The sequence below is a fragment of the Agelaius phoeniceus genome, chromosome 24, assembly GCF_051311805.1.
Source record: "Agelaius phoeniceus isolate bAgePho1 chromosome 24, bAgePho1.hap1, whole genome shotgun sequence".
NCBI lineage: Eukaryota > Metazoa > Chordata > Aves > Passeriformes > Icteridae > Agelaius > Agelaius phoeniceus.
Genome location: NC_135288.1, coordinates 1,179,574 through 1,205,237, shown reverse-complemented (window position 1 = coordinate 1,205,237; position 25,664 = coordinate 1,179,574). Strand labels below are relative to the sequence as shown.

The following is a 25,664-nucleotide window of genomic DNA, read 5'->3' as shown; positions in this document are numbered from 1 at the left end:
GTGTTCTACTCCAAGGGGAATTTCCCAAAGAGGAACAGACCTTGCCCTGGGGATGTGTTTCATACTCTGCTGCATGGTAAATCACTTTCTGCTCCTGCAGTATCAGACAGTGGCTGATACCCCTAATCATCACAGGGTAACCTGCACTCCGGGTTCTGCACATTGTTCCAGTGCAGCAAAGAGCACAGAGCCTGGGGAACTGGGGGAAATGAGCTCTTGGGGGACAAAGCTGCAAAAAAAGGCCTTTGTAATCCTGATCTGACCCAACCAGTGTCTGCTGCTGCTTCTTACATTACTGAGCTCTTGCACTATGTTTCTGCTGCCTTTGCTTTGTGTGGGCCTGGGTCTGGCAGTGAGTCCCATGCCCTGGACCCTGTGGAGCCTTTTGAGGAGTAAATGCTGTTGCTGTGTGGTGGAGGTCTCTAAGCCCTCTTTCTGCCATGAACATCATTCCTGTGCCTTTCCCTCTCTCTCCCAGGTCCTGTCTCTATACAAGTAGGGAGCAGAATTACAGGCTGGAGCCATCCAGTATCAAGTGTGTTTGTATTTGCCCAACCAGGGTTTTATCTGCACTGATTAACTCCACTCGTTGGAAACTTGCTTTCCCTGGAAACTGTTTCAATTCTGTCCTCAAAAATGGCCTAAAATGCTTGTCCTGCAGCTTGTCCCTCAAGTCCTTAAATCCCTGTTAATGCTTCCCCTGTTGCTTGCATTTTGTCCCCCCCATGGTTCTGCTGAGGTCAGGCTTGCCTTTTGTTTTCTTTCCCTTCTGCCTTCCTCTAACGAGACATTTTTATGATTTTTCAGCATTCTAGGTGCTTTTGTGGAGTGCAGGTTAAAAGTACAGGCTGTTAATGCAACAAATGCTACTGTGCTGTCTGCAAATGCCCAAGGGGAGCAAACTGGGACATCTCCCAGCATGTCCCTCCCACCCTGTGCCACTAATCCCTGCACAGGCTCTTGCCCCTCACTGCTGTGTTTGTTCCCAGTGTTTGCCAGGACTATGCCATTGGGAAAGGGGTTGGCTGGGAGGGTGAACGTGGAGGCTGGGCTGGATTTCTGCCCTTCCCTGGGCAGTGAAGTGTCCGGTGCACTTTGATCCCTGGAGAGAGGCTTGGCAGAGGCAGCTGGCACTCTGCCCAAGCTGGGAACGGGCTCCACAGCACACCTAGCTGCATTCCCAGTGAGAGAGAGGGTGGGAGTGTGTGGGTCAGGATGAGGCCTCTGCTCTGGGCTGCCTGCAGCCAGCTGCTGCCCCGGGGAGCTGGGCTCTGCGCTCCCAAGCCAGCTGTGACCACTATGGTGACCGCATCACACCACAGCCTGCGGCCTCCGGCGCTTCTGGCCGCCTCCAGCTCCCCAGCCAGTGTGTCTGCAGGACTCCTCCAGCCCCTGGTCCCAGGGAGCAGAGCCCCCAGCTGCTGGAGCTCGCAGTTCAACGTGCCCCCCAGTGCCCTGCTCGTGGCCCGGCCTGTGGGGGTCTGCTCCATGATGAGGCTTCCCGTGCAGGCGTCTGCGGAGGGACTGGACGTGGCGTTTGTCGGTGTCCCGCTGGACACAGGCACGTCCAACCGGCCGGGAGCCAGGTAAGGGCCAGTCAGGGAAGCTCATGCTTCCCTCTGGCCATCGGGCACGGCTCTCCTGTGGTGAGAGGGGTGCTGGGGACAATGCCTGGTGGCATTTCCCAGCCGTGTCACGGCCCAGGTTCGGCCCGCGTCAGATCCGCGCCGAGTCGGCCATGCTGAGGAGATTCAACGGCAGCACCGGGGCCGCGCCCTTCGACTCCCTGCGGGTGGCCGACATCGGGGACGTGAACGTGAACCTCTACAACCTGCCTGAGAGCTGCCGCCTCATCCGGGACTCCTACCAGGAGATCGTGGCCTCCGGCTGTGTGCCCCTCACCTTGGGTAGGAGCCCCAGTCTCCCTGTCCTGCCACTGCATCCTGGCTCTGTCCCTCTGCTTCTCCTGTCATTCAGTCCAGGCTTAGCAGAAGGCGAGTGATGAGTCTGTTCCCTGCCCGGGCTGTTGTGCTGTATCATGGGTAAATTCACGGGTTCTCGGCTGAACAGAATGTTCTGTGATGCCTCTTCCTTTGGGTCAAAAATGAGGAGGATGGGTCCGTCTGCAAATAAAACCAGTGACGTGTTTTTGGTGTGCTGTTGAGCAGGACCCAAAGCAAGAGCAGGTTTTGTCCCTTGTGTCCCTCCAGCTGAGTGAGCCCCAGGCTTTACACAAGGCCTGATTTGGGTGTGTGTTCAAGTTCGCAGCTGTTAGTGCTTGGCATTGGTGATGCTGAAGGCAGTGAATGTGTGGAGTAACGAGGGGCAAGTCACCAGTTACAGCATCCTAGAAGCTGATCAAATACCTATTTATAAGCCCAATCAAGAATCCTGCTCCACAGGCTGTCCCTGCTGGCAGTCTGCATATCTGGTCCTCCCTAAAAGGAAGACCAGGAGAAGAGAGGACCCAGGAGAGGAAGCAACCTGCCCATGGGAGTGTTAGTTTTCCTTTGGCAACAAAGCCCTGCATAAATAAGTGCAGGATAAATGCAAAGAGGGGAAAATTACTTGGGAGCAAAAGTAATGAGCACTGAGCAGCTCCTGTAGTGTATTCCCCCTCTTCCCTGTGTCTTGCAGGTGGAGATCACACCATAACATACCCAATCCTGCAGGCCCTGGCGGCAAAGTAAGTTTGTAATCTGGAGATGGAGAGAAAGGACCCGGGAAAGAGCCTCAGCAAGGCTCCTGCTGTTGGCAGGGTCACCACGCACGGGACAGGACTAGCGTGGCCACCCTGTCTCGAGCAGGCACGGTCCCGTGGGGCTGGTGCACGTGGATGCTCACACGGACACCGGGGACACGGCCCTGGGGCAGAGGATCTACCACGGGAGCCCGTTCCGGCGCTGTGTGGAGGAAGGGCTGCTGGACTGCGGCCGCGTGGTACAGATCGGCATCCGAGGCTCCTCCTATGAGCCCGATCCCCACAAGTACGGCCGGGAACAGGTAAACTGATCCGCACACAGAGCTGTGTGCTCCCCCTGCCATAAATACCACGTCAGTAACATTTACTCGGCTTCCGACGGGAAATAAATGCATTTATTTTTGCCTCCTGTTCCATGCCAGCGGCTTGTCTCCAGGACAAGCACTCCCGGCTCACTGAATGTCAGCTGAGTGGGGAGTTAGTGTGTGTGTGGGGTGGAAGGTGCTTACAGGTGCACTTCTGCAGCTTGGCCCTGGAATGAGGATTGTTCCCGGTAGATATTCCCCAGCAGGGCAGGGGATGCTCCTCGTCTCCCCCCTTTCCCTAAGCAGGTGCCCGTGTGTCTGTGCTCCCACAGGGTTTCCGTGTGGTCCCAGCTGAGGAGTGCTGGATGAAGTCCCTGGAGCCGCTGATGAGGGAGGTGAGGGCGCAGATGGGGGAGAGGCCGATCTACATCAGCTTCGATATCGATGGGCTGGACCCCGCCTACGCCCCGGGCACCGGCACCCCTGAGATAGCCGGGCTCACACCTGCACAGGTGAGGGGACACGCTGCCCTGCCCCGGGGGAAAGGGCTCTTTTGCTCCCTTAAAGGAGGTCGTTTCACCAGCACAGCAAAGTGGGAGTTAGGGAGGCCAGGAAGTGTTTCCTCATGGTGGTGAGGAAGGAAAATGTGGGACTGATGTGATTTGGTCTGTAGAGGTTGGGTTTCCTTACTGGAATATGGGGAAAGCAGAGCCTGGACCAGTCTGCTAGGTCAGATGTGTTTCTTGATCCCAAATCCATTTCTTTTCCCTAGGCTTTGGAGATTATTCGTGGCTGCAAAGGCCTGAACATAGTGGGGTGTGACCTTGTGGAAGTTGCACCAATGTATGATGTCTCTGGTGAGTCTGAAGATGCCTGAGGGCAAGACAAGTGCCTGGCACACATGCCTGTGGGTGAAAGCTGTTGGATATAAACAGATTTCCTTTTTTTGTCTTGTATTTTTAGGCAATACAGCCCTCCTGGGGGCAAACCTACTGTTTGAGATGCTCTGTGTCCTCCCAGGAGTGAAGACACTGTGAGGGCAGTTCCCACCTGCCCTGGGGCAACGCTTCTCTGTGTTCTCAGCCAGGCTTTCCATGTCCCCTTCCCTTCAGACAGCTGCAGCCAGCATGGGCTTTGCAGCATGAAATAAATGCCATTGACCACTAGAAAATGTATTTTTTAGCTAGGAAACTGTAGGGAACAGGCTAGACACCCCATTAAACTGGGGTCTGGAGCTTTGGAGCTGGCCTGGGAAAGGCATAGATGAAGCTAATGCCATTTTGCCTCTGGAATGATTCACCCAGCTCACAGGGCTCCTGGAAAAAAAAAAATGTCACTGGTGAAAGGTTTGTCCCATTAGAATGTTGCAGCAGGACAATGAATGTAGAAGAAGGGAGGAGATGAAGGGGGCCTGAGCCTCCTGCTGAGAGTAGGGAGATATTTGACTAGATTGCCTGCTGGTGAAATAACCAGGCGTTTCCTATGGCAGGAGCAGTTTAACACTCCTGAAATTTCTGAGAGGACATGGAGGTGAGGTTAGTTTGGACATGGAGATGCAGAGCCACCTCATCACACATTAAAATAGTTTATTTTGGTTGCGAAACTGTTATTGTCTTAAAACAAAATGACATCAGTGCCTGATCACAAATACAAAAACAAAACAAAACCCCCCAAAAATAAAAAAGACAAGTTTGCCAAATAAGTTAATTCCCCCCCTCCCAGTATCAAAAGTGCAAAATAGGTACCTAGTTCTCAGTCCTACTTGTCAGGCTGCGCTCGTGTCCTGGCTCCTGGTTGCTGTGGGTGAAGGGCAGAGACAGGGACAGGGAGGAGTTTGGGAACAATCTCCACTCTGAGGCCTGTATCCCTTTGCCTCAGCTCTGAGCACTGTGCCATTGCTCAAATCTCACTAGGAAAGTGCACTAGGACCCAATCTCCTTAATCTTTGGATAACAAATCACCGCGTGTGGAACAGAATCACAAGTGTTCAGAAAATGATGGGGTGATGGTTCATGGCTACTGGGAGAGGGCAGATCCCAGGATAAGCAGCTCTGACCATGGTCTCAAGACAGCAAACACCTGGAGTGCCATGCTGGCACTGCAGCCAACTAAACCAGGGGGCAGAGCAGCTTGGCTTTTGCTTCAACTTAGGCAAAATTTCCATACAAATCCAGGAGCTGTGCTCCTGTCCAGCCCCAGTCAGCACTGGTGGACTGATGCAAGCACTCCCTGGCTGAAAGGGGAGGTTACCTGTGCTAAAAAGAAAATAAACCCAATGATTCTGGCAGCATGCAACACACAATGGATGTGAAGGCCATAAAGCCTTCTCCCCCCTTCCTCAGGGTTGGGCTGAATTCCCTCACTGTAGCATAACTAGGCACTTTTTTTCATGAGTTGAGGGTTTTCTCCTTGTTTCTGATCAGCTGAAGAAACAGCAGAGAGCCAGAGAGCATTCTTCTGCTACTGCAAATGTTTAAGATGTTATGTGGAGCCTTCTGCTGGGCTAAAAACTATTCCAACCACATCCTGCATGGCAAGCTGTGGGAAAAGTGCAGGAGTGCTGCAGTGATTGCTCCAGCCAGGTGGAAATGAAGTCTAGAAGCATCAGGCTGGTGTTTCACTCCCTCTCTGCTCTCTGTCAGCGCTGCCTGTGTGCCTTCACAGGAGCTTCACAGGAGCTCCTGGGCAGGGAGAAGACATCACCTGCCTTCCTTCCCTCTACTTTAGTGCCTCATTCCGTGGCCCAGAGTGCATTGGGCTGGAACTAACCTCACATAGGGATCATTTGTAGCATCGCAGCCTTTATTTGAAGCACGTTGTACAGGGGATCTGAGGTACCTGTGGGGGTTGGAGCATGCCAGTCTGCTCCCAGGATGGGGAAATGCAATGAGGCAAGGCTTTGGGAGCAATTAGGGCATGTAGGGAGTGCAATGACTGGAGCATTCCCAACTTCTCTGCGGGATTAGCAGCTAGCTCAGGGGTTGGCAGTTATTCCTACTGAATGGCTGCTCTGCTAAGATGGTAACTAAAGTGGCAAGGGCTGAGTTTGGAATTAACACCATGTGTTCACTGAGTGCTCCGTGCTCTAAGCCCTGTGGCAAAGGCCACTGGCCTCCATCCCCGTGCTTGGCAATGCTGGAGCCTGACGGTGCCACAGGGTTCCAGATCCACGGAAGGAGAAGGCCTGGGCGCCAGTGTCAGCCCCGGTGCAGTGAAAAGGAAGAACAAACCTCACAGGATTTCAGTCCTTGCCACAAAGAGAAGCCCTGCTGCCTCGCTTGGCCACTCGAGGAGTGTTAAGCAGCCACCAGGCTGCTGCTTATCATCCTTCTACCTTACCCAGAAAGGGGCACCCTTTCCCTGTGGTGCTGGAAGCAGCTGTCGGGACGCTATAGCAAAGCAACATGCAAACCCAGGGCTGTGCAGCTGCTCTAACCTCACACACCCCCAATGCTTCCAAAAGATGAAAGAAATACCCAAGCAAACAAACACAAAGCCACGAGAGCAGCCTGAGTGTGCAGAAATGGAGGTTTGGGGTAAGAAGGAAATGGGTGAGAGGCTGAAACCCAACATCTCAACCTCCAACTAAACCAAAGGAGCTTCACACGCACGCAACAGTCTGATGATACAGCACTTCTGGGGCAACATTTCAAGAATACAATCGTTGAAGGATGAGGTTCCTTGATACAAAGGAAGGTTGGTTTGTACTACAGCTGGAAAGGTGTTTGCAAGGAGTCCAGGTGACTCCCTGGCAGCTACGTAGTTTCTTACACATCTACTGGCTCATAGCAGCTCACGCCTACAATCTGAGGACGCAGGTAAAGTTATGGCTCTAGGATACATCGTCTAAAATCGACAGAAGCAGAAAAGGCATCTGAAAAATCAACGTGACATTTAAATGACTCAACACTTTGACAGTATTTTACGGCCGTGCCCTTTTCCTCCCTGTTACGGTTCAGCCAGTGAAGCTGCAGGTGGAACCATGACACGAGGAGCATGAAACATGCAGATCGCCCACGAGCCTGCACCATGGGGGGGTCCCAGCTAAAGTTTGCTACAAGGGAGATGCTCCTAACTGGATTCTGCATCACTTACCATGGGGAAAGCCGAGAGAGTACCACTGCCTGGTGGGAGGAGGCCTTTCGGAAGGGCAGGGCCTGGAGGGTCTGCAGGGTCTTGCCAGAGTTACACCATGCACCATGGGCTAAGCACACGGGGACGGGGAGGGAGTACCATGACCCGGCCTGCATCACCGGCCACAGCTGGTCCGGACCCAGGGAAGTCACGGATTTCTTCAACTGAGGTAAAACAAGAGGTGGGATGGGGGCGACTCGGGAAGCAGACGTGGCAGGACGAGAGGGGCACAATGGACTTCTTGGCTCTTGGGTTGTACAGCGTCCAAACGCACGGCGGGGCGGTGGAGGGCACACGGGTGCGCTTGGCTGCGCTCCCGGGCTCCAGACACGGGAGGTGTGTTCTAATTGCCGGCCCCAGGAAAGTTCATCTAAAACCTAAAGTCCATTCATCAAGCTTGTTTGAGTATTCCTGGAAAGAGCTGTCCCTTGTCATCTTCATAAAAAGTTTGTCCCCTTAGAATCTCTGTAAAATTCCTCAGTCTAGTGCAGGCCACGAGGGGATATAGAACCTCTGTAAGGAACCCTCTAGAAGGCGTTCCATCCAAAAGGACAATTTGTGTAATTTGTTTTTAATGGATCTAGATCCTGGGCTGCAGGAGGATTTCCCTCTGGCTTCTGCATGTTGTAAAGCATCATAATCCTCGCACGATCCCAGGGTTCCCCCCTCGTCCCCTGATCTGTGAGGCTTAAAGAGGCAGAAGTATTTCTTGTGGCCGTTCAGAGCCAGGACATAGCCTGTGTAGTCACGCTCGAGGAAATGCTTGTCGTACTGGTTTGGGATGGGGGCCGCATCCTGCGCAAACTCCAGCAGATACTCCAGCCACTCTCGGTGCTTGTCCAGGCTGAGGAAGGAGAAGTGAAGAGAGCTGCTCCTGGGGGAAGAACAGAGAAGATACTGGGATTAGTGTCCTGGGTCTGGCTGGATTCCTACTGGACAGGTAAGGAATTGTCAACAAGGACAGGGCAGTGCTGTGTTGCTGCAGCTCCTTTTTCAGCTCAGTGTATGCAGCACTGTCGTGCTTTCTATTTTTTAAAACATGGGTACAGTCAAAGTGGCACCAGCACCCAACCCCTCTGGCCACCACCACCGAGTCTGGCTGGGAACAGCCTCTTGGTTTTTGGTGGCTCATTGCCACTGATGAGGGCAGAGGCTGCTTTGATCACCAGAAGCATTCACTCGTGGCAATGGAACCACCCACACTCCTGATGTGTCACCAGAGCAGCATCACACAAGTGGTTAATACAGCAACAGAAGCCTGGGAGAGGGCCCAGCCTACCCTGTGAACATGTAGACTTCCAGGGCGAACTTCTGGAGCAGTGGGGTTTTGGTGGAGTTGGACAGGATCAAGACGACGTTCATGTGCCCCGGCCTCAGGCGCACCAAGTTACTGGTGTAATTGATGTCTGTTAGCTCAGTCACCTCAACAAAGCTCTTTTTGGGAATCCTGCTGCAACAAAAACACCGAGTGAAAGGGGGGCAAAGGACTGGGAGCAACTGAGGATGGAGAAATTGGGAGTGCATTTGCCAGCCTGTTATGCTGAGCCATCCCTGTGCCCTGTAGCAAAAGCCAATGTAACCGGTGCAATAGCTTGGTTTGCACCTCTCTCAATGAGTGGGTCAGACCTTTACCTCTCCCCTGAGGACAAACTTGGTGGGAATTGTTTAATAAGCAGATTAGTGTCCCCTTGTCCTTGCTGGCTGGGTCCTGGCTGTGCACTGGTCCTCCTTCCTTGCTGTGCCTGCACTGCCCTGCACAACTGCACTATGTGCAACTTCAGCACTTCTCTGCTCTTCACTAACCCTCCCTGCACAGGTGCTCCCTGAGCAATGCTTCTGCAGAAAACATTCTGGAGAAGTTAAGAGGGGGAACCTGTTACTCTCTTTGCTGAAGCTCGCGTCGTTCTTCTCCGTCTTTGCGGCCGTTTCTTCTTTCCCCGAGGGTGGAGCATCCCTTGTGTCACTCGAATCACTGCAGAGGAAAGTCATTTTGTGTGTGTTTAAGGCCTTGGGGTTGGACTGAAGAGCTACCCCTGAGGGCATTTTGGTGCATACTCACCTGAAAGCCTGAACAATAACGGTGCCAAAGAGAATGAAGAGCGCTGAGAAGAGCAAGGACAGGAGTGGCATCATTTCTCGCCTGAGGGAAGATGTGCAAACAGCAGTCAGGTCTGTGAGTTCACATTTTCTGCCTCAGTTTCAGTTCCTGCCTAAGTCAGATAACACTGTGTGCCTTCCCCAGAAACTCAGCTTGTTTCTTGGGTCTTAAAGGTCATCATATTTTTGAGTGCTGCCCTGCTCCCACCCAAAAGGATGCTAAAATTGGATCTGTTTTAAAATAAGATGACAAGGAAGCTGTGAATACCAACAATGGATTCCCAATCCATACCAGTTACTGTGAAACAAACTGTCCCACCAGTCTGAGATGTAGTCCACTGTGGAGTAGAACCATCGGATAAGGAACATCTGTTTGAAAAGAATGAAAAGCAAAAAATGAAATGACAAAACTGCTATAAAGAGCCCCAACAGGTTCACAGCATGCCATGAGATTCCTTCTGTAAGCAAGAAATCTTCTAAGAGTTTTGCTTTGTTATTTTGAAATATAAATAATGCCTCTGAACAACCATAATGGGACTGTCCACAAAGGTAACACGAATGTCAGGCATCTGGAAAGGCTGTGCACTTACAGGAGCAAGCTCATCATTCAGGTCTGCCACAACGGTCTCTGATGACAGAAGACCAGGGTCTGTTCTCAGCTGGTCCAGGAGATCCAGGAGGATGAAGTTGTCCTCTTTGCTGCCTTGCCAGGCCTCCTCCAAGGCTTTATAGGCTATCTTCCCTGCATTATTGCGTCTCTCCAGAATGACCACCTGAATGAGCCAAGAGCATGGCACATGTCAGAGAGGAAGGGGCTTTTGTTTTCTTCTAGACAGATGATTCATTTCAAACCACTTCCCAGAATCAGGTGTCACATCAAGGTACAGCATCAATTAAATGACAGGCGAAGAGAAGAAGGGATTAAAAAAATAAAAGGAAACCCTCACAGCTGATCTTCCACGATACTTCTCCTCATCCATCAGCAGGGCATCTGCAAATTCCGGCTGCCGATCACTGTAGATGTGCACAAACCTCAGCGTGTCTTTTGTGTTGGCCACAGCAAAAGTCAAAAATGACTCATAAGCCTCAGCAAACTTCTCTCCTTCCTCGGTAAGCAAGACCACGCAGTGCCTGGGTGACACAACGAGATGCAGATTAGGAGCCAGTCTGGAGATGAGAAGGAATGACCAACCCCTCTCCTCTTGGCAGAACAATCCTTATGAGCCCCAAACCTCTCTGACAGCATGGATATTGAGCATGATCCAATGCAGTCATTGCTCTTTTCCTGCAGAATCAAACCAAAAGTGACTCTAGGAGCAGCCCCAGAGCCTTGGGAAACAAAATGGGAACCCCTCTTACTTCCGCTGACGGTGAGACTTCTTCACAGGACACAGCTCCTGGAACAGCCTCTGGCTGGTGAGCCTGGCCACCATGAGGAACTTATTCTGGGAAAGGAAGTCATCAATGAGCTGCTTCTTCATTTCTCGTGCCTGGCAAGGACCAAGAAAGCAGAAGTCGGAAATGAGCAGGAAGAGGAGGGGAAAGCTGTTGGATGTTCCTGGAGAAGGCTGCCAGCCCTTGTGGTTGTCCCTGCAATCACCCAAGATATTTTGAGGCCCCAAGACTGCAAAGTTACAGGTGTCCCCGCTCCCCAACAGGCTTGGAGTGCCCCAAGCTTCCCTTGTCCTAACACTCTCTCTCCTCCTCCAAAGCCTGAGTTTAAGCTGAGAACAAACACTCTTCCTCCAAACTGCACCACTGACCATGCCCTCATCACCAGCTCGGTCAGAAAAGCTCCGTGCCCATTTTCCCAAAACTGTTGGAGAGGGCTCTGAGTGATACCTGCACAACGTCAGCGGGCCGGTCGATGTGCTCCTTGAAGATCATCATGGTGGGAGTGTAGACGTTGATGTTGTACTGGCTGGACAACTCCTCGGTGCCTCGCAGTCCGACGTACACGTAGCCAAAGGACAGGTAATCTCGGTAGGCAAAGGCCGTCAGCTGGCCAGGAGGAAATCCCCAGCACAGTTATGTTACAGAGTAAGCATTTGCTCCCCCAAGTGCCCGTGGTGACTTTGCTCCAAGAACACATCCCGCTGTTTGAATCCCATCAGATGTGCTGTGAGAAGTACAAGCCCTTCCTCTCCCTCACTGAACCAAATTTTGCATCCTCTTAGTCATTGTGCCAGGAGTCTCCACGGATCCACAGCTTTATTACAGCCTGACATGTTGTAGGGTGGCAGGGGCTTCTTAGGAAATGGGATTTTCAGCAACCCAAATTAGATATGCCACAAACACCTCTCATTCCCAACAAAGGTTGTGCACCTGTGTTGCTGCTACCTCTGAAACACACCTGCACCTTCACACCCGTGAAGGGTAACTGTGTCAGGATGAAGAAACAAACAGACTCCTTACAAAGCTGGTCACCTGGCAACATCATTTACAACCTGCACAAATCAGCTTGCTCTCCTTGAACCAGTCAGTGGTGTCTGGAGGCATCAGTCCACCTCTGCTCATGGCAGTGGCGTTCTGTAATTTGGAACATCTGGATTTATAAGCAAGTCAACAATGCAGTGAGAGAAATGACATTACCTTGTATAACAACGGCACAACTGGCATGTGATCGAAGAGCAGCACGTGGGGCTTGTTGTCTTTCCTCCAGTGGGACAGAAAGCGGATGTAGTTCTTATCTGTAATCTTTAGACAGAAGCAGAACGTCAGTTTAACCTCTGAGCTGTCAGACAGCAGCAACACTGCAACAAGGTGTCTGAACAAGGGCTGAGCCTGAAAATGCTGTCCAGATGTTGCAGGAAGCAGATGGTGGGTTGGTCTTTCCAACATATATTCCTGATTAATGAGTGAATTAAAACCGTCACTCTTGGCCTCCCTCAGCCATCTTAGTTATTGCAGCCTCTGTTGATGCCATTCCAAGTCAATGCTAACATCACTGTTATTCTCCTGTTTGTTGGGATCATATTATTTATATATACATAAAAATGGGAAGCCAAGGTTTAAAAGAAACCTGAGAGCTCCAGTAAACTTGCTCTGTTTCAGGTGTGCTGCCTCTCAGAAAGTACATAAATGGCTGCAGTTAATGTAGAAGGGGAAATGATCTCTATTCTTGAGGCGAGAAGTTCAATAACTCCCAGAAGACAAGTCAAGAGTCTATTGGGGCAGGTGACCCCTGGTAAAGATCCCAAGGGAAAATGGGGTGGGGTGAACAAAGCCATGAGCAGAGGCCAGGCAGGTGAGAGTGCTGTGGGGCTGACCCAGCCACATCACAGGGGTGGTGGGCATCTTAGGACTCTGTCAAAAATCACCAGAAGGCTGAAACATGGGAATATATTATCAGTTAGGAGATTTTACTTATGACTTTGAAAGGGCTTGTGCTGTCAGTTCATTTCAAAGGTCTGAAGGAAAACTGGACAAAACAAACGGGACTCTGTGTCAGTGAGTTTTAGCAGACGTGACCTATGAGGTAGCAAGTGGTCCCTAATTTGCGGGATGAAATGCCAAGACAGCAGGAGAGAAGTGAAATCCAGTAGGTTCCTGTCCTAGGGATAGCTTGGGTAGAGCCCTGGCAGCTGTGGGGTGTCACAGCTGGGGTCAGCTGCCACTAGAATCACTGGTGTGACCATGTAGTAGCAGGATCCTCTTTTCAAGGACTAGTGTTACAGAGCTGTGGGGTGGGAACGCTTCTGACAGCTCCAGGGTTTGGAGCTTTGTGCCACAGATCAGCTTGGAGCCTGAATTAAACAGATTAACCACCAAAACAGCCAAGGAGAGAGGGATCTCCAGGCAGAGAGGAGCAGCAGCATCTGACACCCCCGCTAGAACCTACCTTTTCAACAAGATTCCCTGGCAGAAGGTTCTCCACGAACTGCCGCAGGTTTTCCCGAATGACAGCGTTGTGGAAGAAGGTTATTTTCCCATTAATGAGCCCCAGCAGGGTCGGAGTGCTGTGGGCACCCAGATGGTGGGCGAGGCGCCGTTCGTACCCCGCGTGAACGACGCCAATTCCTGCTCCTGGAAAAGGAGAGCACCGGGTTCACATCTAAGATCCCCCACAGCCCAAATGCCCAGTGCAAAACTGATGACCAGCAGCCTGCTTTGGAGTTAGGAATGTTTGGGAGAGCATTAGGATAAAACCCTGAGGGAATCCACAGGGTCTAAACTGGGTCACACAAACCTGAAGGCAAACCACTGCAGCCTTATGAGGTGAGGGACACACACCCAACCCCCAACAACCTCATCCTTACCCAGAGCCTCCAATTCCTGAGCCACCTCCTTCCACACGGGCTCGATGTGGATGCAGCTGAAGCACCAGTCTGAGGTGATTTTAATGAGGTAAGGTTTCTTGAAGCTATCTGGCACAATTTCATTGACGTAGTGGGAAAAGTGGAGCAAATACTTCTCGTCGGAGGTGTCGCGCCTCTCGGAATTGAAAGGGAAATGGAAGAAGGACTCATCAAAATAGAAGCCATCGTGGAAGCGGTGGAACTGGCGATGCTGCTGCTGAGAGAAGCCCTGGCTTTCCCCAGCATCTCCGTAGCGATCAAAGTTTGCCCTCTTTTCCTCGTTGGAGAGAATCTGGAAAGCAAATGATGGAAAAATGATTGCCTGAAACCATGAGGGGGAACTGCCCTGACTCAGTAAATCCCTCAGTAAATAACATAAGGAATGCGCAGTCTTTGCTGCAAATCAGACAGATAAATATTTTGGGAAAAGGAAGCATCACATCCTTCTCGGCTCACTGTGGTAAATAAGGGTAAAAAACCCTCAAAGCCCAAAGAAAAGGAGCCCCTAAATCCAGACTGCTGTACCCACTTCTGTAACCAACAGCTCCTCAGGTTACATCCTGTGTTCTGAGCACAAACACTCTTTTCTGGCTTTTGCTGATGTCTCTTTAAATCTGGAGGGTTCAGAAAGTGCCAAAAGTTTCACTGAGCAGCCAGAAGCCCTGCAGAGAAACTGCATTTTTTAGCAGGGAAATAAGGATTTATTTTGATTTCCATGGGCTTGGCTGCCACAAACTGGAGTGACCAATTTCCAGAAGGTGCAAATAACTACTGCTAAGAATAATTTGAGGTGACTAAATCCCTGTGATGATGAACGTTGCTTACATGACCCCAAAATGCTTTTATGTATGTGTGACACAGTCAAGACGCCGGTCAGCTGGGCAGGGCTTGGGGAATACCCACTCCTTCCTTCTTTGAGGCTTTTTAGGCAGAGCAAGGCAGACCTGTAGCAAAGTATTTACAGCAGAAACCATGTTGGTGACCCCAGTAGCTCTGTTAACAAAGCTGAGCAGATATTTGGGTGGGTAATGTCCACCTCCACAGAGTCAAGCACCTTTCCCACACATACATACACTGGAAAAACACATAGACATGTATGGAAAACTAAGGTCACTTAATGATACCAGGAGTTCACAGGAAGCATGTGTTACCTCATAGGCCTTGCTAATCTGGATGAATTTGTCCTCTGCTCCCGGGTCCTTGTTTTTGTCAGGGTGCCTGTGGGGCAGAACCAGAGGAAAAGGGGTCAGTGGGGGAGCTGCTGGCCTCTGTTTGGAGGGGAGGGGGACATGGGCAGTGAGGGCGTGCACTGACATCCCCGAGGCTGAGGTCAGATTTAAACCCAACACATGCTGTCTCTGCCCAAGCCCCATCCCAAAATGCAGCACTGGGATGTGGGCTGTGTGCCTGTGGACCAGTCCCTCTGTCTGCTCCATCTCCAGCAGCCTGAGCCCAGGACATGGAGCGTGTCTCCTTCCTAGCAATGCCTCCCTTGGCTGCTGCCCTACATAACTACCAGGTTCTTACTTGAATCACCTCCTGCCATGGCCTCGGGGATGCCTCACACAGAACAACATGGGCTCTAAAAGCTGCAGGTAAGCCTACTTTATTAATTTTATTTCTATGCTGTAAGCCTGACCCTCACCACACAGCACCTGCATGAGGGGTGTGACATTTGTGCATCCAACACATTTCCCTTCCACAGCAGAGCGACTGAACGGCCCTTGGACATCCAGGCATCAAGCTGAGACTTCAATGCTCGTGTATTAGAAGTTCCCAAGGAGAAATTTTTCTCCCCACAGCCAGACTCCAAGAGAACTTTCTCCCCCATCACTTGACTCTGGGAGAACTTCTTCCCCTTGCAGCCAGACTCCAGGAGAACTTTTCCCCCCACAGCCAGACTCTGGGAGAACTTTTCTCCCTCTAGCCTGATTCTGGGAAAACTTTTTTCCTTTCTAACCAGACTCTGGAAGATCTTTTTTTCCTGTAGCCAGACTCTGCAACAATTTTTCCCCCACAGCCACACTCCAGGAGAACTTTCCCCTCTGTAGCCCGATTCCAGGAGAACTTTCCCCCACCCGTAGCCAAACTCTGTGAGAATTTTCCCACCCTAGCCTGATTCTGGGAGAACTTTCCCCCATGTAGCCTGATTCTGGGCGAACTTTCCCCCATGTAGCCTGATTCTGGGAGAACTTTTCCCCCTCGTAAGCAGACTCTGAGCGAACTTCTCCCCCCGCAGCCGGACTCCAGAGGGTTTTACAGCAGTATCGCCGGCATGGAGCATCTACGTGTGCCAGGCTGACCGCCGGCCTGCGAGGACGCCGGGGCGCACAGCCAGGCGAGGCGGCTCACGGCACCGCGGGCCGCGGGGCCTGCCGCTGGCACCGAGCCGGGGCCGGGATCCGCTCCCGGGGCCGGGCGGAGGGGGTGCAAGGGCAGCACGTACCATTCCCGGGCGAGCCGCTTGTAGGCCTTCTTGATGTCGGCCTGGCTGGAGCTCCGGCCGACCCCCAGCACGCGGTACGGGTCGAACTCGCCCGGCGCGGCCGCTGCCAGCGCCGGCAGCAGCAGGAGGAGCAGGAGGCAGCCGGCCCGTCCCGGCTCCATGGTCCGGCGGGCCGCGGGCGGAGGAGCGGACGTGCCGCCCTCCCGCACCGAGCGCCGCCGCTTCCGGCGCGCCCGCCCGCCGTCCCCATGGAGACCGAGCTCTTCCGGGAGACCGGGGCTGCCGGCGGCGCGCTCGGAGGTGAGGGCCGGCGGAGAGGCCGGGGCGGCTCGGAGGCTGCGGCAGTGCCGTGGCGTGGGTTCGGAATGGGGATGGTGGCAGCCGTGTCCTGGGGGGCATCGGGCCGGGGAGGGGATTGTCCCGCTCTGCTCTGCGGCGGCCTCACCTGGGATATTGAGGGCAGCTGTGGGCACCGCAATATAAGAAGGATATTAAGGTGTTAGAAAGCGTCCAGAGGAGGGCAGAGAAGCTGGTGAAGGGCCTTGAGGGGAGGAGGAGCGGCTGAGGGCACTTGGTCTGTTCAGCTGGAGGAGAGTGACGGGAGACTCATCCCAGTTACACCTTCCTCTGAGGGCAACAGGAGGGACAGACCCTGATCTCTGCTTTGGTGACAGCGACAGGACCAGGGAACGGCTGGAGCTGTGTCAGGGCAGGGTTAGGCTGGATTTAGGAAAAGGTTCTTCCCCCCAGAGGGTGGTCGAGCACTGAATAGGCTCCCCAGGAAATGGGCACAGCACAGAGCCTGTCTGAGTTCAAGGAGCTCCAGGGGACATGATGTGACTCTTGGGGTGTCCTCTTCAGGACCTGGACTGGATGATCCATGTGAGTCCCTTCCAACTCAGCATGTTCTGTGATTCTATTTTGGTTTTTTGCTAAGTTGTGTTTATCCAAAGTCAAAGACTTCTTTCTTGTCTCGTGCTCTGGCAGTGAGGAGGTTCACAAAGGAAACGGGGAGGGAGCACAAATGGGACAGGTGACCTAAACTGGCCAAAGGGACATTCCACACCACAGAATGCCCAGTGTATCAGCTGGGGGGAGTGACTGGGAAGGAACTGATCTGGGTTCAGGAAGGGGATGTGACATCAGTCAGTGGGTGGTGAGCAACTGCATTGTGCATCATTTGTTTTCGCCTTTATTATTGTTATCATTATTATTATTGTTATTGTTGTTTTTTTGTTGTTGTTATTATAATTTACCATTACTACTGTATTTTACTTTATTTTCAATTATTAAACTGTTTTTTTCTCAACATACAAGTTTTACTTTGATTCTCCTTCCCATTCCACGGGGTGGGAGGAGAAGAGAAGGGGGAAGTTGAGCAAGGAGCTGTGTAGTGCCTAATTTCCAGCTCAGCTTAACCCACCACAGCTGGCTTAGGGAATGTGTGTTGGATGAATGGGTGGTGAGGTGGATCAAGGGCTGTCTGGGTGGCAGAGCTCAGAGGGCATCATCCACCTGGAAGTCTGCAGTCAGTGGCTTCACCAAAGATCTATACTGGGTCCAGTAGTCCAGTTTTAATCAACTTGTTTATCTACAATCTGGACAGACTGATGGAATGTACTCTCAGCAGCTTTGGTGATGATATGGAACTGGGGAAATGACTGATCCACCTGAAGGCTGTGCTCCCATTCAGCAGGACTTTGAGAGGCTGGAGAATCAGACAAAGAGAAACTTAATGATGCTCAACAAGGGCAATGCAGGTCCTGCCCCTGGGGAGGAACAGCCCCAAGTACCAGCACAGGCAGGGGTGAGCTGCTGGAGCATCTCTGCAGGGAGGACCTGGGGTGGTCAATGAGCTGTCCTGGAGCCAGCAGAGTGTCCTGGGGGCCCTGGGGTGCACTGGGAGGAGCACTGGCAGCAGGTCAGGGAGTGACCCTGTCCCTCTGTCCCTCTGCCCAGCCCTGGGAGGCACAGCTGAGTGCTGTGTCCAGCCCTGGGCTCCTTGCCAGGAGCATCTCCCTTGCTGAGGAAAGGCTGAGGGAAGAGGGGCTATTCTACCTCGAGAGGGGCCCTCATGCCCGTCCCTGTCTGTCCCTGTCTGCTGGGAGGGTCCAGCCTCTTCTCCGGGGGGCCCAGCAATGGCACAAGAACAACTGGCAGGGAACTGATGCACAGGAAGTTCCATCTGAACATGAGGAAGAACTTTGCTGTGCTGGTGACACACTGCCTAGAGAGGGCGTGGACTGTTCATCCCTGGAGATATTTTAAAAAAAAACCTAACAAAACACCAAAAGGACGGATCCTATTCCGTTTGCTCTGGGATGACCCACAGCAGAGCTCTTCCAGCCTGAGTCCGTGTGTGATTCTGGAACTCCGAGGCGGTGGCGCTTCCGGGCAGCGAGCTGTGGTTCCGGGGCAGAGGGGCGGCTCCGGGGCTTGAGCAGCGGCTCCGGGAAGGGACCGGCGGCGGCTCCGGGGCTGAGCGGCCGTCCCGGGCATTGAGCAGCGGTGTGTCCGGGCATTGAGCGGCGATCTGTCCGGGCATTGAGCAGCGGTGTGTCCGGGCATTGAGCGGCGGTGTGTCCGGGCATTGAGCGGCGGTCCCGGGCATTGAGCAGCGGTGTGTCCGGGCGTTGAGCGGCGGTGTGTCCGGGCATTGAGCGGCGGTGTGTCCGGGCATTGAGCGGCGGTGTGTCCGGGCATCGAGCGGCGGTGTGTCCGGGCATTGAGCGGTGTGTCCGGGCATCGAGCGGCGGTCCCGGGCATCGAGCGGCGGTGTGTCCGGGCATTGAGCGGCGGTGTGTCCGGGCATTGAGCGGCGGTCCCGGGCATTGAGCGGCGGTGTGTCCGGGCATTGAGCGGCGGTCCCGGGCATTGAGCGGCGGTGTGTCCGGGCATTGAGCAGCGGTGTGTCCGGGCATTGAGCGGCGGTCCCGGGCATTGAGCGGCGGTCTGTCCGGGCATTGAGCAGCGGTGTGTCCGGGCATTGAGCGGCGGTCCCGGGCATTGAGCGGCGGTCTGTCCGGGCATTGAGCGGCGGTCCCGGGCATTGAGCGGCGGTCTGTCCGGGCAGAGCACGGCTCCGGCAGCCCAGGCTCCGGGGCCATGGAGGAGCAGCAGCGGCGGGCGCTGCGGCGCGGGCGGGCCCGGCTGGTGGCGGCGCTGCGGGTGGAGCCGCTCTGGGACCTGCTGGAGCAGCGCGGGCTCTTCACCCGGCCAATGCTGGAGGAGCTGCAGGTGGGCCAGGGAGCGGGACACCGAGCACCGGGGGTGGCCCGGGGAGGGTTCATGTTTCCTGAGAGCCGGGGATGGGCATGGCGGGGTAGCTCCTGCATCCCCTGAGCCCTGGTGACAGGACTGAAGGGTGGCCCCCATGTCTCCTAATCCTGGTGACAGGCCTGAGAGGGGTGGCTCCGTGTCCTCTTGGACACAAAGGGGGTACCCATGTCTCCTGAGCCCAGTGACAGGTCAGGGGGGTGGCCCCCAAGTCCCCTCACTCTAGTGACAGATGTGGGAAGGATTGTCCTGTGGCCTCTCAAGTCTAAGGGAGACTCCAGGTCCCCTCACTGGTGGCAAGGTCATAGGGGAGCTCCATGTCCCTTTAGTCCTGGTGACAGGCCCAAAGGGATGGCCCTGTGTCCCCTCACTCTGATGACAAGGCTTGGCATTGGTCCTTATGCAGATGTTTGAGAACTGCCCCCCCACTTGTCCCTTCTTGTCCCCAGCTCTGGCCACTGCCAGGTGCAGGGGTTTCTCTTTGTGTCCCCTTCCCAATCTGATTACACCCTTAAGGTGTTCTTGTTTCCCCCCTTGGTTACAGGTGACAGGCCTGGGGGTGTTTTTACCCCATCTTACCCACTGGTGACAGCCCAGGGGTGCCTTTTTGTCCCCAGGGTCCAGATTTGGGGTGCTCCCTCTCCCTCTTTCCTCTAGACCGCTCATCAGGCTGGGTGTCCTGGTGATGACCATTGTTGTTGGGGGGAGGTCAGGCCTGGGGGTCTGGTGGGGGGTCTCTGGCTATTTCCACTCATTTTGCTGTTGTTTACCCCGTGTCCCTGTCCTGGGTGTGGATCCCACATTTCCCTGCTCAGAGCGGTCGGAAGGGCTGCCCAGGCACTGCACAAACCCCTGTTCTGGGTCTTTCTCCTCTGCAGAGCACTGGCAGCCGAGGGGAGCAAGCCCGGCAGCTGATTATCGACCTGGAGACTCGAGGGAAGCAGGCTTTCCCTGCCTTCCTCTCCATCCTGCGGGACACCGGGCAGGGTGACCTCGCTGAGATGCTGATCCAGGAGTGCGAATCCCGGCCGGTGCCACCGCAGCTGCCGGACCTGCGGCCCGTGGAGCTGGAGCTGCGGGAGGAAAAACAGCGTAAAAGTCAGTGCTGAGGGTGTGGTGTGGTTTTGGCAAACAGCAGCATAGGGGGTGGCAGCTGGGATCCCTCTCACTGTGGGCAAGAGTCTGGGAAGTCATGATTTTTATTATCCTGGTAGAGGTGACTGTTGGAACAATCATGGAATCCTAGAATGGTTTGGGTTGGAAGGGACCTTAAAGCTCATCTCATTCCATCCCCTGTCATGGGCAGGGTCACCTTCCACTATCCCAGGTTGCTCCAAGCCCTGTCCAGCTTGGTCTTGAACACTGCCAGGGTGGGGCCTCCACAGCTTATCAGGGTAGCCTGTATGTCCTGCCTTTCAGCAGTAGAACCTTTTGAGCTCAGACTCATCATCTGTATTTTTGTCCCATGCCATTACAGATGTGACTCCTCATGAACGTTTGTCTATCCCAGTGCAAGCTGAGAGTGAAAGACCTCGAATGCCTCCTGTGCCAGCCCGGGGTAAGCCACATTCCACTCCTAGAGCCACAGCATGCCAAAGGCTCATTTCCAGTGTGGTGGGAAGGGGAAATTCATATGTGTTGGGAAAGATGTGAACTTTAGGAGCGTGGTCTTGTTGTGGAGTGTGGTGAACTGAATCCTGTGCCTGTTTTGTGTTGTAGGTTCCGCTGTTGACAAGAGGAGACGTGACCAGGTTAGTATTTGAGAAGGCTGAAAGCGTTCCCTACTAGGCAAAAGCTCTATGCCTCAGGGGTGACTCCAGAAAATATGTCTGGAGGAGCTGGTCCTCACTTTGTCATACCTGAGCAATTGCTCCAAGGCTGTAATAGGGCTGATGGTCTCAGAGTGGATCAGTCTTTAGCCAGATCCTCCTTGAGATTACCACAGTGATAACACAAATTCTTGGCTCCTTTTGGTGAGGTTTGATGATGATGCCTAAAAAAATTTCCCAGAAATTTCAACTTGCTGTTGGACATGCTGCAGATAAAGCAGCAGCTGGTTTTCCACAACGGCTTTCCCCAGTTTACTGGGTTGTTTCTTGTTGCTAGCTGCTGATGAGAAGATTTGTGTGGAGAAAGGGTGCTTCTACCCATCCCTAGGACTAGAGAAATTAAAAAGCTGTGAAATGAACCACTTTAAGGACTCCCATTCCTCACAGGCATTGTATCCTGCTGGATTAGCCAGCAAGCACTTGTAATAAGAAGGAGTTTAATTGTGACTTGTCCCTGCCAGGATTATGAGATGAAAGCAGATCCCTGTGGACACTGCCTGATCCTCAATAACGTCAATTTCTCCAGAGACTCGGGTCTGTCCACCCGAGAGGGCTCTGACATTGACTGTGAGAAGCTGGAGAGGCGCTTCAGGGCCTTGCACTTCACTGTCCTGACCCGGCGGGATCTGAAAGCTCAGGTGAGGCTTGGTGTGTCCTGCTGACACGAGAGATGAGAGGTCAGCCCCTGGAAGCAATGGGAGTGCTTTAGGGGATGTGTCTTGTGTTGGCAGCACACCAAAAACCTCCCACAAAGAAACAATGACCCGCTTGCATCCTCTTACTTTATTGTTGCACTGCAATTGCAGAAGGGGAGAGGACCTTGCACATTTTCATCCTTCTGCATGAATGTTGAATCCTCATTGGGATTTGTAGGGATTTGGTGAAACTGTGTTTTTGGGATAGCTTGAACAGCTGTGTCATGTCTGTCTGTGCCATCCTTGGCTGTTACTGGAAGTGTTGGGGGGAACTTGATCATCTGAAAGTAAAATATGGTTCTTTGCTCACCCACCAGCTCCAGTCAGAGACATTTCATCAGATAAATCATGTGGAAATGTGCTTTGGTTTGTGGTGCTGTGTTAAAAAGGGTGTAGAGAGGTGAGAAATCTGTGTGATTAAAGCAGCCAGTGTTAAAAAAGGGCAGAGATGCAGAAATTCTCGCTCTCTGCCAATGGCTTTTGCCAGCTGTACGCGGGGCTCATGTTATGCTGTGACTGAGGTTGACAGGATCCATGGCAGTGCAGTTAGAACAGGGCCTGGCAGTACCTGTGGCTGACATATGATTCAAAAGACTCTCATTGTGATATTTTCTACACAGGAAATGGTGTTGGAGCTGCTGAAGCTGTCTCGGCAGGACCACAGTGCTTTGGACTGCTGCATTGTGGTGATCCTTTCCCATGGCTGTCAGGTGGGTTTGTCCCATCTCTCCCTTTGTTCCTTTGCTGTGGGGAAGGGTTAATTCCCTGTCCTGTGGTCTCACAAAGGGTGAGAGGGAAGTGGTCTGTCAAAACCTTGTTCTGCCATTGCAGTGCATTTCAGAGAGTTACACTCTTATTCCAGGTTAAAGAAAACAGGACCTTCTCTGGTGTGGTCTGATCCAATGGTGCCAGTGGACAAGTGTTTTCCATTTTGGAAGTTGGGGCTAAAAATTTGGAAATCCAGGGAGGTCCCAGTCAGCCTCATGCTGTGGTGATTCAGTCCTTCCCATTCTCCAGCTCTGACTGGGAGATGTTATTAGCAATAAAGCCTCTTTATTCCAAGTCAGTTCCTAAAGGATGAGGACAAGCATTCTTAGAAAAATGGTGTATGGTATGTGCCCATTGTACCAAAGGATGAAGAACTCCTTTGCTGGAGGATGTGGGATATGAGTTGGATAACAGAAGTTGGATTGCTGGGTTTTAGAGCATTTCAAATGTCTCCTGGATGTCCCCTCACCCTGACTTGGCCACAGGGATTCCCACAAACACCAGGATTTGTTCTGGTACCTTTATGCCATGAAGCACCTGACGGGAAATGGGCCCCCTTGGAACTGGCCTTGCCTTCCCTGTCACTAGCTCCTGCATTTTCCTCTTGCAGACGAGCCATATTCAGTTCCCTGGAGGCGTTTATGGAACGGATGGAAAACCTATTCCCATAGAAAAGATTGTGAACTATTTCAATGGGTCCAATTGCCCGAGTTTGAGAGGAAAACCCAAACTGTTCTTCATCCAGGCCTGTGGTGGAGGTGAATCTTTGTGTTGGCTCCGATAGCGTTGGGCTGCGGAGATGTGGTCAGGCTGTGGCTTTGGCTCCCTTTCTGTTCATTGGCTGCCCCTCTCTCCAACTGTCTTCTCACACCAGCTGCCTCTTTTACCATTTGTTGAGAGGCTGCTCCAGCTCTTCACACACAGTGAGGAATTTTGTATAAACTACCAATGACTTTGACTCAACCAGTGCAGCTGAACGGCCAGAAAGCTTTACTTTGTTCTAGGGCCTTTTTTCCTTTTCTTTCCCCATCTTTTCTTAATGTCTGATGAACAACTGTGAATCTCTTGGGTGAGATGGACGTCAGGAGCTGTCTTGTTGCTGCTTTTTTCAGAACAAAGAGATCAAGGCTTTGTAGTGAATTGTGATTCGCCTGACGAGGAAGCTCCTGGAGGTTCCTTGGAGTCGGACGCGACCCCGTTTCAGGTTTCATCGGATAACGTGGATGAGCCCGATGCCATTGCCAGTTTGCCCACACCTAGCGACATCTTGGTTTCCTACTCAACTTTTCCAGGTAAAGCAGCCTGTGCAAATCCTTTTCTGAGCATGGGGGAATTCGCAAAACTGTTGGAGCTTCATGGCCAAAGATAGGGGCAGTTCAGGACAACCGAGCTCTGTTGGAGCGCTAGGAACTTGTTGGGATGAGAACAGCAGATGGGTTTTGGCATAAAATTCTCCTTCTTTCTCTGAAGGTTTTGTCTCCTGGAGGGAGAAGTCGAGTGGCTCATGGTATGTGGAAACCCTGGACAGTGTGCTGGAGCAGTATGCCCATTCAGAAGACCTGCTCAGCATGTTAGTGACGGTAAATGTCTTTTTTGTTCTGCTTTTTGCTGATGAAGGACATAGGGGTGTGATCAGTTGGGGCATGGAGGCCTACACTCAAAAAAGGAATGAGAATATTGAGTGTTGAGTTTAGGGATGGGCTCATTGGAGGTACTGCAGAGAGATTTAGTTACAAGGAAAGTGTCTAGCCTCAATCTGCCAAAAATCATTGGAGGTTTCTCCAGTGAGAAGTAATCTTGGCAATACAGGCTTTAATACTTCTGAAGAAATTGCTAAAACTGTCATGGCTTGTCCTATCCAAGCTGATGAGATTTGAGTGCTCCTGTAAGCTTGTCCTGGGGGTGGAGGAGCACAATGCACAGGGATATCGAATGAGTCTGGCTGATCAGCATCTTCCTTCATATCCCTTGTTGACTCAATATTGCCAAAGTTGTGTACAAGTGTAGGTGCCCCAGATACTTTTTCTCTTCTCCATGGGTAGGAGAAAAGTTCCAGTGTGGAGGGAAAGAGGACGTACAGAATCACCTTGTTGTTGTTTTCTGGTTGTTGCGGTGCTTCTTTGGCCACCTTGGCATGGCAGCCATTGATTCCCAGGGATGGGGAGAGCATCCCATTCCTCAGCCTCTCCTCTGTTCCCAGGTGGCCCATGCTGTCTCTGCCAAGGGGAGGTACAAGCAGATGCCGGGATGTTTCAATTTCCTCCGTAAAAAATTCTTCTTCATGTGCCACTGACACCTGGGCTCCAAGCCCCCTGCCAAGCACTGGACATTCTTCTGTGGCTGAATGAAATCTGTGCCCACCACGACTTGGTGTCAGTGCTCCCTGTGGATTTTGTCTGTGTGTCCAGATGTTTGTCTGGAGAAATGTGATCCATGAGTGTTGGCTTTGCCATGGAATGGAGATGAGATGGAGATTGTGCTGTGCCAATGGGAAATGTGGATGGAGCAGGAAGTCCCTTTGCTGGAGAACAGAGCCAAAAGAGAGCACTTCTGGCTCATCCTGACATGGCCACACTCGGCCTCAGAGGGTTTTTCTTTGCTGATCATGATATTTGTGTCCTGTGCTGTCCAGGTAACTGATTGAGGGGACCAGGGTCTGATGTTCAAGTGAAATGGGATGAGTTTTGCAGTCAGTGTTTCTAATAAATGCAATTAAAGAGCAAATCTTCAGCTGTATTCCCTTGTCTGTTCCATCTCCTCATTGCCATTTCAGCACCTCCTGAAGGCTCCTCTGAAGTGGGAATAGTAGGAACCTTCATTCATGTCTGTGCTGCTCTGTCTGGTCATTTGCAATGTGGCTGTGCCAACCTATGGAGCATCCTGATCCTTTTGAGGAGTCAGTTGGGAGTTAGAGCAGGAAACTGATGAGGATTCATTGAAATACCAGTGCTGAGGTAAAGTTCTTAAGGACCTGCTACCATGATGGCCTTGGGTCAGAAATCCTGCATCTGTGTTGGACTTTGAGGGGGAAAAGCATCCTTGGAGCCACCCTTGGGAGGTGCAGAGGCCTTAAGGTAGGTCTGTGCTGAGGGGTCCTTGGGGATTCCCAGGGAAC

General features: G+C 52.5%; 3 protein-coding genes across 5 annotated transcripts; 2 read left to right on the top strand and 1 right to left on the bottom strand.

Annotated features, from left to right (window-relative positions):
• The first annotated feature begins 21 nt into the window (after window positions 1-21).
• AGMAT (agmatinase (putative)) lies at window positions 22-4,695 on the top strand. The gene is given in 8 exon segments (XM_054647948.2): window positions 22-1,193; window positions 1,195-1,586; window positions 1,705-1,907; window positions 2,638-2,686; window positions 2,808-3,003; window positions 3,339-3,518; window positions 3,779-3,863; window positions 3,970-4,695. Coding segments are annotated over 8 exon segments (1,518 nt in total). The 5' UTR covers window positions 22-854; the 3' UTR covers window positions 4,044-4,695.
• On the bottom strand, window positions 4,576-16,222 carry DNAJC16 (DnaJ heat shock protein family (Hsp40) member C16). Of its 2 annotated transcripts, none has more exons than XM_054647918.2 (14): window positions 15,982-16,222; window positions 14,687-14,753; window positions 13,497-13,827; window positions 13,079-13,263; window positions 11,830-11,934; window positions 11,080-11,238; window positions 10,597-10,727; window positions 10,185-10,368; window positions 9,828-10,010; window positions 9,530-9,606; window positions 9,200-9,280; window positions 9,014-9,112; window positions 8,420-8,590; window positions 4,576-8,014 (listed from the first exon to the last, which is right to left on the bottom strand). In XM_054647918.2, the coding sequence occupies exons 1-14, from the start codon at window positions 16,140-16,142 to the stop codon at window positions 7,618-7,620; spliced, it is 2,331 nt and encodes a 776-aa protein (XP_054503893.1). In that variant the 5' UTR covers window positions 16,143-16,222; the 3' UTR covers window positions 4,576-7,617. The 2 variants fall into 2 exon arrangements, with proteins under 2 accessions (XP_054503893.1, XP_077046482.1); XM_077190367.1 differs by having other exon boundaries at window positions 8,420-8,587.
• Window positions 16,223-16,236: 14 nt separating this feature from the next.
• On the top strand, window positions 16,237-25,285 carry CASP9 (caspase 9). 2 transcript variants are annotated; one of them, XM_077190365.1, is made up of 11 exons: window positions 16,237-16,281; window positions 19,055-19,218; window positions 20,136-20,355; window positions 20,735-20,815; window positions 20,977-21,008; window positions 21,548-21,724; window positions 22,402-22,491; window positions 23,160-23,307; window positions 23,662-23,841; window positions 24,020-24,129; window positions 24,750-25,285. In XM_077190365.1, the coding sequence occupies exons 2-11, from the start codon at window positions 19,087-19,089 to the stop codon at window positions 24,840-24,842; spliced, it is 1,263 nt and encodes a 420-aa protein (XP_077046480.1). In that variant the 5' UTR covers window positions 16,237-16,281; window positions 19,055-19,086; the 3' UTR covers window positions 24,843-25,285. The 2 variants fall into 2 exon arrangements, with proteins under 2 accessions (XP_077046480.1, XP_077046481.1); XM_077190366.1 differs by lacking the exon at window positions 16,237-16,281 and adding an exon at window positions 16,300-18,489.
• The last annotated feature ends 379 nt before the right edge of the window (window positions 25,286-25,664 follow it).

Excerpts from the sequence above, each read along its gene's own strand:
- DNAJC16 (XM_054647918.2), bottom strand. The coding sequence starts at position 16,142 with ATGGAGCCGGGACGGGCCGGCTGCCTCCTGCTCCTCCTGCTGCTGCCG. Across the intron at positions 14,754-15,981 it reads AAGCGGCTCGCCCGGGAATG|GCACCCTGACAAAAACAAGG; the intron begins GTACGTGCTGCC and ends TCTGCCCCACAG. Across the intron at positions 13,264-13,496 it reads TCAGGAATTGGAGGCTCTGG|GAGCAGGAATTGGCGTCGTT; the intron begins GTAAGGATGAGG and ends CTCCTTTTCCAG.
- CASP9 (XM_077190365.1), top strand. The coding sequence starts at position 19,087 with ATGGAGGAGCAGCAGCGGCGGGCGCTGCGGCGCGGGCGGGCCCGGCTG. Across the intron at positions 21,009-21,547 it reads ACAAGAGGAGACGTGACCAG|GATTATGAGATGAAAGCAGA; the intron begins GTTAGTATTTGA and ends TGTCCCTGCCAG. Across the intron at positions 21,725-22,401 it reads GGCGGGATCTGAAAGCTCAG|GAAATGGTGTTGGAGCTGCT; the intron begins GTGAGGCTTGGT and ends TTTTCTACACAG.